At 36.5% G+C, this 10063-nt stretch overlaps 1 protein-coding gene across 1 annotated transcript; it reads left to right on the forward strand.

Annotated features, from left to right (window-relative positions):
- The first annotated feature begins 562 nt into the window (after nucleotides 1–562).
- On the forward strand, nucleotides 563–7192 carry LOC122810561 (lymphotoxin-alpha-like). Its single transcript, XM_044082141.1, has 4 exons — nucleotides 563–878; nucleotides 4283–4397; nucleotides 5027–5089; nucleotides 5759–7192. The coding sequence occupies exons 1-4, from the start codon at nucleotides 693–695 to the stop codon at nucleotides 6151–6153; spliced, it is 759 nt and encodes a 252-aa protein (XP_043938076.1). The 5' UTR covers nucleotides 563–692; the 3' UTR covers nucleotides 6154–7192.
- The last annotated feature ends 2871 nt before the right edge of the window (nucleotides 7193–10063 follow it).

Here is a 10063-nt window from a genome sequence, read left to right on the forward strand (position 1 = left end):
ATAATCACTAAATTCAGATGGGGGGGGTGGTGATTTCAATGTGGAAAAGCCAAGAATGATCTCATTTCTTTATTCACTTCTGGAATCAAAAATGTCTTTCTACCTCATCTAGTTTTTCATGTTGTGGAATAAAAATAACTTTATCCTACATTCATGTGGGAAGATGAAATGTTAACAAAATGGAGTTTTCCTAGAGTAGGTGAGTGAGAGGAAGACTTTGAAAAATGCCGTTTTTGTGTATGTTTATATATGTTAATTTAAAAAAAGTCAAGGTAGAACTTAATGGCACTCTTATTACTCCATTTCAGCCCACACAGTGAAACTATGTAATGCAGGAGAGAAATCTGCTTAAAAGAATGTAACCCGAAAGCAAGCATTAATGCAAAATGCCTTTAGTTGTTTAGTAGTAAGACACATTCACATACACATGCGCACACACACACACAACCACACACACAGCCTACTTTTGTTCTTCCTACAACACTGCCTCTTGTTTCATTTCTAGTTCCTTTTCCCTGATGTCACTGGGGTTTCCTACAGGCACTTATAAAATATGACAGATTTCTCTTAGTAACAATTAGAACATCAAATAACATGCACTCATAAGAAGGACAGAAGCAGAATAAAGCAGCAAACAATAAAATAACCTTTGCGTTCTGAGGAAACTATTAGCGATCTTACTATTAGAGAACATGAGTGCTGAAAACATGCTTTGTGAGATGGAGAAAGGAGGAGTTATGGTTGTCAGAGAAGTTAAACGCAGCAGACCTTGCTGGACCTGGATTAGCATTGCTGCTTTTCTGATTCTTGTTACAGCCACTGTTATCTTAACACTGTTATACTTTCAAGTCCTGCCAAAACCCAAAGATGGAAAACAGGTAAGAGGTTTGCTTTTGTTTTTCCTTCTGAAACTTAGTACCAAGTCACTTATGAACACTTTAGTTGCTCTGTTTAACTGCAGCTTTATTTATTTGTTTTCTTCCCCTTCTTCTGGCTGTTCTAAACTGAAGCATTTCTACTTTTTCTGCTTTACAGTAGAAGTGTTTTCCTCTCCAGTAACTTTAAAGTGACATGTTTATAATGGATAGTTCCTTGGGTACATGGTATGTTAACCCTGATTTCAATCCAACATTGAAAGTTCTAGAATTTTAATGATTTGGGGGTCCTTTGTTTTGTCTGTATGTAGACATTATTTGTTAATTTCTAACCACAGCTATAGAAATAATATAACCAGTAATAATACAGCCACAAATATATTAAAACTTAACACCATTCACTGTAGAATAAAAAGCTGTTATGTGCCAGCCTCTGGTAGACCATTGGGAAAAGATGACAGCTTCAGACAATTAGCCAGTTCTCAGCTTCTCCTGTCATAATATGTTGAATGTGTTTACAAGGTACTTGTTAGTCTGTATAAAAAAATGCAATTTTGCAATCTAATGGTATACTATATACCTCAACTGCCTGCTTCATGGCCTCCTATAGAAAATTAGACTACAAAAATGTCATTATTACTTCAATACTGTTATCTGATGCAGGTATGTCATATACTGCTGGTGTAACAGCTCACAGTCTCTGATACTGTTATGGCAATTTATTTTGCTCTTCGTTTTCATAACAAATATAGGCAAGGGGTGTGGTGTTTTAGTTACATTTCCTGTTAAAGTAATAAGCTGCAGAAGAGCTGCATTTGAATTTATGTTGATTTGAATGACTGCTTGAAGTGTCTGTGAAATATAACAGTTGAAATGTATATTCTTTGTACAAAATATCAAAAGGAGTTACACAAAGAAAATAGACATTTTGAAAAATGCTCATATTAAACTGGTGCATTTGATAATATGGAAATAATAAAGAAATGGGCAGGTTGTCGAGTCCTGTCTTCCTCTTAGAACCAGATTTAACTTAACTCATCTTTTCAGTGACTTTAATCAGCTGCCTACCTGCCTCTTTAGCATAAATTCTCTGGTCTTAAGAATTATGTTCCTTTTCCTGCGCTAATTCTCTTACCATGTTGAAAAATCTACAGTTAAATCTCTTTTATTTTTATGTAGTAGTATTCCTCTAGGTTCCTTAAATGTTACAGTTCCTCATCATTCTGTCCTTTACATTTCTAGTAAGATGTCTAGAATGCTACATCTATTTCATGTCATGTCCAGTGGAATTCCTACAAACCGCTATAATTCCCAAGTGGCAGTGGAATTCCTACAAACCTGTATTATTCCCAAGTAGCAGTGCACATTTTCTTCACCCCTCTGTTTCATACTCTCGTCACCTACTTCTTTCTGCTGACCACTGTCTCACATAATTTCTCTTGTTTCTTCTTTTCCACTCAGTACTTTCCTCCTCTGTTTTCCACCCTCATTCTCCCACCCATCACTAAGTGTCTCTTCACTCTAACTCATATCATAACTACCCTTTTGCCAAAAATAATGTCTTGACATTTTCTTTTCAGTTCAACATTTCCTTTGTGTTTTCCCTACCACCTCTGTATGCAATGACTGTGACTATCTTCTGGATGGAAAGTCCCATAACTATCCATAGCACTAGTGAACATTTTCTACTTCCTCCTGTAAGATGTAGTTTGCAATAATCTTAGCATTTGTGTATACTGGTGCAAGCTGTGTTATACATATTAATACTCACACTGCCTAATTGTCTTGGTTATATTTCAAACTGAGTATGCTTCCACTTTATAGCCTTGTGTAACACACACAATTAACAAATCAATGTGTAATGGTTTGTAAACAGTCCTTCTAGAAGGCCTTATATGGAATTGCTAAAAGGTTAATGATTTCTAAGATGACTCCCTTCCACTGTCACCATGACCACTAAAATGCATGCTTTGTACTTTATAAACAGATAGGGGTACCCCTTTATTTGTAATCCAGCAACTTATTAGCTTGTCAAACAAACATCTTTTATATGTTCTCCGATTTGTGCCATAGGTATAACCCCATCTCCTCATCTAGTGCTCACTTAACGTCTTCAAAAAAATAATAATGGTAGCTTTGTAATATGAAAATCATGTGCATATTATATATTTTTCGAAGTCTATGATATACTTTAAATCACAAGCATTCATAAAAGTAATACTTTACTAAGCTGTACCAAAAGTGATTTTTATTATAAAATATTTTAAGAAGGATAACATCTAAGACTTAGTGTGTGCTGCCATTTATTCAATCACAGACATGCTGAGAACAATATACTGACTTACTGTTAAGTAATGTAGGTGACAGACAGCTAAAACCTAATTTATCTAAAGCTTTCAGTGGAAGATGGTGCATTGTACGTGAAGGAATGTTAAGAATCAGGTATCTTATAATGAGGTGAAGTTCTGTTCTGAGCTTCCTATACATATATCATGAAGTAGCATTGTGAGGCCTCCCAGATGATTCTTACTTTCTGCCAAAACAAAAATTGTTGCTCACTGCTTTTTATTGACATTTTCATCACATACAAATTACTGCTTTGATTTGTGCTCGTTAATGTAATATAAAAATTACCCTTCTGAAAAGTGACAAAACTGCATTCAGTGGTGTAGATTCTACTTTTAATCAGCGGATATATTCTGTTACTGCTTTGTCCTCACTGTCTGCTTCAGTATATTGGGTGGGTTTGTTGATTCACGCTTATCACTTAGCGTTATCCAAACAGAATATATATATATTTATATATAGTGCAGAATGTTTCCTTCCGTCTAACAGCAGTATCTGTGTTTCTAGCTTTCAGATAGCTTAAGCATGCTAATCTAACTTGAAAAGTTCCAATCCACCTAAATTAAAACAAATTATTTCAGGTTAAACTGATATATATTTTAAATGTTTTTGGAGTCCTAGCCACTGGACATTCTATGCTTTGGACAGGGCTTGTTCATTCAGTGCATATTTTCCAACTATAATACACTTCTAGTTGTGGGTCTGTTATGAACTCTCTTGTCATTGCTGCTTGCCTTATATATAACCGTGAAGCAGAAATGAAAAAAGTAGATTTTAACTGAGATTTTGAATGGTGAGGCCACTATGTCAAAGACAGTCAGAAAAGAACAGAACAGAGAGAGACACAATGTAGTTGTTTTAAGTTGATCCAGCTATTAAGAGTGAGGAATTAACTTGCTTGTACATGCAAATGTGCTGAAGCAACACCAAATGCATGCATATACTTGGAGGAGAAATATAAAGTAAAAAAAAAAATTATATTATTGAAACTACACAGTCTGAATTTTTAGTTTAATTTACTGACACATCATCTCAATGGATTTTTTTTTCTATTCTTTCAGGTTGGACAACTCAGTGAAGAGCTGATCATATCCACTGCTATTCCCAAAGGCAAGTATGAGGAACCTGCATGTATGACATTTTTATCTGTCACACTTTCTGAATTAAAATACATAAGTCTGGACAACATCATCAGTGCTTGCTATTAAATTCACTTTATGTTAGATTAATAATATGTTTAGATACTATCACCTTTCAGTAATGTGCTGATAACTGTTTGGAAATGGAGATACGCTTTTATATAAAAAGAGCACTGATTTTTATATGTATTTTATTATATATATATATATATATATATATATATATATATATATATATATATATATATATATATCTAGAGAGAGAGATGGATGGAGAGAATTGAATATCACACCTAACCTGCTATAACCTAATAGCTTAGCAGTTACAGCCTAAGAGTTTATACATAATTTTTTATATACATTGTTTAATTTTCTAATGCTGAAACTATCTGGAATATCGCAGTGGGTTTCATGGTAAACTCTTCACCATGAAAATGGTAGGAAATGTAGTACATGTTCTGCCAGACTTTCAGAGTTGATTACTGGGTGACTGACCCAATGCTGTAGTGTACACTTCTGTCATTTACAGATAGCAGTAGGTGTTATGCTGACATAAATGTTGCAAGACAAAGACAGGATGACTGATTATGTGAAATTAATATTTTGCAGTTTTAATGAAAACAAATGTTACAAAAATTAACAGCCATATTTTCTTTGTGTTTTCAGAGGTGCCTTTTTCATTAAAACAGATTGGCAGTTCCTCCTTGGTTCCTGCAGCACATTTAGTAGGTAAGGAAGCTCTTGGATTCCATTACATGTTCCTTTATTCCCCAGCTTGCTAAATGCCTACTTATATTTCTACACTGTGAGTACCTGTAGTGATAGGTTTAACACGTGTCTGTCAGTGGACTAGGCTGCAGGTTCTCTCATCCTAAAATGCATGGAATCTAAGGTTTCTCAGGTGCTAGCTTATAAACACTTTTACTACATCCCTACCTGAGATATCCACCCAGAAAGAAAATCCATGCAACTATATAGTTCTAATGATCAGACTTAATAGTATTTTGGTGTTAGTAGTAGAAATATTGTCAATATCTGAGGTAAAAAATCTGACACGTCACTGGAAATCATTTCTTAAGAAGAGGTTATGTAGAATGTTGCACACCTTAAAATGTAACATCCATCCATGTCTGCAGCCCTATTATTATTTTTTCTTACTCATCTGTCCACTACACACACATGGTTAGCCATACAGCTTATTTTTCCAGTCATACTGTGAAATATGATTTCTTTATCATCTATTCATTCATGCACTTGTCATTAAGTAACAGATGGTGCCCTTTAAGCCATCTATATTGTGAGTCTGCTACCTTTCCATGGTCTAAAGTTTTTAAGTAATTTTCATGCCTACTCAGATCTTGAATATTTACCCATCTTAATTGTTTGACTTTATTACAGCTGAAATTGAAGGTGATAAACTACTCTGGTCTGCAGATAGGGATCATGCTTTCCTGATGAATGGAATGAAGCTGTCAGAAAATGCTTTGCTGATACCAGCAGATGGACTATATTTTGTTTACTCCCAGGTTGTCTTCAGTGGGAAAGAATACAACAGCAAAAAGCCCTGGATGTTAAGCCATAATGTAATGCGCTACTCTAATGAATATGAAAAAGATATGGTACTTTTTGGGGCTACAAAATCAATTTGTGCAGATGGTTTCTGGTCTCAACCCATCTATCAAGGAGCAGTGTTCAGGCTCAGCAAAGGTGACCTCCTGCGTACACATACTGACCCTATCTCCAAGGTTGATGAATCTGCAGATCATACATACTTTGGTATCTTTGCTTTGTGAAAAATTTTCAAAACTTCTCAGAGACACGGACAAATAAAAAAATCTGCTACATAGTATGTGCACTATAAAAGAATCATGGCATCAGTTCTCATATTTATCTATTTATTATTTATATATTATAAAGAAAGCAGTATGATTATTTAAGCTATAGCATAAATGTTTTGCTAACTGGGGTTTTGTATGACTCTTCACTCACGTCTTCATTACCCTTGTTCAAGAATCCATTATAGGGGAAGTGGAATGTGGGAAATAAACACTGTAAGCTTTGGAAGTCTAGTGATTATGAGGTTCATACTTTTAGACAGAAGTTCTCTCCCTTCCCAGTATGTCATAGTGTTAAAGACTCATGACCCGTTTTATGGTTCATGGAGGAAGTACAGAATCTCTCCTGTATTTCTAACACTAGTCTCAGGTTTAGAACCTGCTCCTTATGTTTGAGTCATGTTAACATTTCTGAGTGCTGAAACCTATTACCAGATAGTCGTATAAATTATAAATCACTGCGGCTGAGAAGTTTAACTTAGGACAACATGCCTTGAGAAGGCTGCTACAACACATGTACCATTATGGTGCGAGGGGGTACGCTGAGAAGTTTAACTTAGGAGACCATGCATTGAGAAGGCTGTCCCAACTCAGAGTTGCCTGGGAAGGTGAGCTTACCTGGATAAAAGTACCATATCAGATGACGCACTGTTTTTTTTTCTACTTGAGAGCAGCTGTCACCTGTTGATATGATATTGTAAAGATGGCTGTGTTTTGAATGTATAACAAATTGAGGTATTTAGCAATGAAGAGTTAAATTTGCACAACACTGTATGAGGAGTAGGTATCGATCAATTAAAATGTATGAAGTATTTAACAGGCTGCACTGCACTTATGTAACCAAGAGACTACTTTTTGTAGTTTAACACAATGCATAAATAACAACCCTCTATTATAGAGGTGACACAGTAAATAATAGGAACAGTTAATTGTTCTGTAATTATAATTGTCATAAAATGTATTTTTGTGACAAAATTATTTGTTTTATATTAAAATGGGTACAAGCATGAATGCTGAATGTAAAGTAAATAATATATTTATTTATGTTTCTAAGTTATGTGATATTTGCATATGTGATATTTTATGTTAAAACATATATACGACAATACTGAAACTAATCCTCATGATTTATTTATTGTTTCTGCTTTTAAGATCTATGACATTTTCACTTTTTTGATAAGTGTCATGTAATATAAAATTTTATTGATATATTGTCATATGTATGAGAGAGAGAAATATGAAAATGCAAATAAATATATGTAAGCGATTCTTTTGTGGTTGGCATTCTTATATTATTATGCACTGCGATACCAGCAAGTCTCAGAGTTGGAATGTAATTTATTAATGTTATGTACAACTGTAGCCTGGTACTGCACATAATAAAGTTCTCCTCTCCATATTGCCGTAGATTTTCACACCAGCTGCTGACTCAGGACTGTAGATTTAAGGGCCTGATTCCATGAGACATGATCTTGGTGCAAGTGACTTACTCCACCTTAGCCTTGCTTTACAGATAGGCGTTACACCGATGTAAGTCACTTTTACTATAGGCCTTACACCGGAGTAAGTCACTTTTACTATAGGCCTTACACCAGAGTAAGCCACCTTTACTGAGAGCAAGTCTTTTGGACTCTGGCCAAGGTATCCGAAGGGGGGGGTGTGTGTGTGTGTGTGTGTGTGTGTGTGTGTGTGTGTGTGTGTGTGTGTGTGTGTGTGTGTGTTCGTTCATGTTTATTGCATTGTTCATATGCAAACATAAAACTCTGGGACAGTAATGTGTTGCTTACCTGTAAATGAGACAAAACTTCTTAATAAATTTCCAGGGAGTTGCCACAAGTAGGAAATGACTGTATCGAGATCACATTAAGGGGTTTGATAGTTTACCACCTGTCATCAGTGTGATCACAGTAAACTAGTATTGACATGACTCTGTCTCTACATGCTAGCAAATCTTTCACTACGACTGATGATTTACTGCTTGACCCTTGAGTCTGTAACAGTTGTTTACCACTGCTTCCAATAGCACTTGTGAAACAAATTGTTTTTAATTTTTATACACGACAAAATAATCCAAGTTGTTTTCTCACAGTCATAAATGGCAAGGCATCACTATTTCAGCTCTGTTGAAGAAAATTCAATTGTTTGCTTGCTTTATTACGACTACTTGTCAAATTGACATAACTGACATTCTCAGTAGCAAAAAGCTGGAGCCAATTAATGGTAACTACCTTTGAATTGCATGTTTTATGCAATGTGCACTGGATCACTACTACTCTATTAGGCTTGTGCCCAAGTGTGCACAAGCATGAAGAACAGAGCAGTGCATTGCATATGTCTGGGCTGGTCAGTAATCCTGCAGAGAAGTGGGTGCGTTACAACCTCTAGAGGCACTGTAGAGGAATGATTCCATGAGATCTGGCTTTTAAGGTCTGCATACCATCAGGCCATCATATCAGTCACCTCAAATACCATCCTGTCATGACATTCATTTATGTGCCACGATTTGGTGGCATCATGCACTGTCATGCCTTGATGGTTACTGATGTGTATCATGTGACACCTACTATGTGAGTCATTGTAAATGTGCTAACATTTTCTTCAATACAGTGACCTGTAAAGCTGTAATGGTTTCTGAGAGTGATGATTGTAGCAAAGTTTCCAGGTAGTTCTTGAATCAGTCATGAATCTTTCGGTACTTTCTGTACTTATGGAGCACTTATTAGTGAAATCTTATGAGGGTCACCAGTATACGCTAAATGCCTGCCACTGCTTTTCTCAAGGTATTAAGTGCTGCCATGGGCATCACCCACACTGGTGAGCACCAATACAGCGACCTGAAGAGGAGCCACCATTGCCTTTTGCACCACTGAGGAATACAAAAAGGAAGTTAGGGAAAGTGCTCCACAGTTTTATAGTACATGCTCATGACAGGTGCATGTGTTGTAATTTAGTCTTAACTTCCCAGCCAAATGTGGGACATTTGATTTATAGGATCATGGGAATTATTGGCCCTGAGGCCCTTATAAGCCTAGCCAAGAGTTTAGCCCGTGTTTTAGACAAGTCAACATCTGATGCCCATGTTCAGTCGGGACATGGATGGAATTCCAGGGGTATATTTAATGTTTCCCATCCAGTTATCCAGGTTGCACTTAAAAAGGGATAAAGAGGTACAAGCTTGTTATTCTTAATCTCACCAGGAGCTGAAAATCATAAAAGAAAAGGAAAATGTTCTTTAAACAAGGCAATCTCGAACCCTGCCTTGATGGGACTGGTGCATATCTGCAAGTCAAGCTCCACTCGAGTAACCTACATGTGTGGCCTCCACCTGGTCTGTGACACCAATAGGACTTGTTGGTGGGACAGATTTGTGTCCCAGAGACTCACCTATCTGTGGAATAGACTCCCTCTCCATGACAAGCAGAGTACCTCTTTATCCCTTTTTAAGTGCAACCTGGATAACTGGATGGGAAACATTAAATATACCCCCACATTTGGTTGTCTGTCCAGCATGTGAGTTTGGCTCCTTCCATCATTATATTCATTGCCATAGATCTGACACCTGTACATGTTGCACTGGTCTGCCTACCAAGCATACTGCATGTATTGTCCTTTCCAAGTCCCCTGACAGAACCAGTTCTACCTGCCATTTCCTGGACATTTCCTGGGCATGCCTCATAGCAGCATATTTTGCTGTGTACCAGTTTCTGACATATGTCATAGTACATGACTACTAACTGTTGTATGGGGCACCTGTTTAGACTACTGTTTAAGTGGCTATAGCTGTGTCCCAATGACATCATCTTCATGTTGTCATATTAGTTGACATATGATACTCCATGTCCACCTACTCCTTGTAACATCTGGTTCA

Source organism: Protopterus annectens, chromosome 9.part0 (assembly GCF_019279795.1).
Source record: "Protopterus annectens isolate FY-2018-M chromosome 9.part0, PAN1.0, whole genome shotgun sequence".
Taxonomy (NCBI): domain Eukaryota; kingdom Metazoa; phylum Chordata; order Ceratodontiformes; family Protopteridae; genus Protopterus; species Protopterus annectens.

Coding starts and splice junctions, on each gene's coding strand:
- LOC122810561 (XM_044082141.1), top strand. CDS start 693: ATGAGTGCTGAAAACATGCTTTGTGAGATGGAGAAAGGAGGAGTTATG. Junction 879..4,282: donor AACCCAAAGATGGAAAACAG/GTAAGAGGTTTG, acceptor CTATTCTTTCAG/GTTGGACAACTCAGTGAAGA. Junction 4,398..5,026: donor TTCTGAATTAAAATACATAA/GTCTGGACAACA, acceptor TTGTGTTTTCAG/AGGTGCCTTTTTCATTAAAA.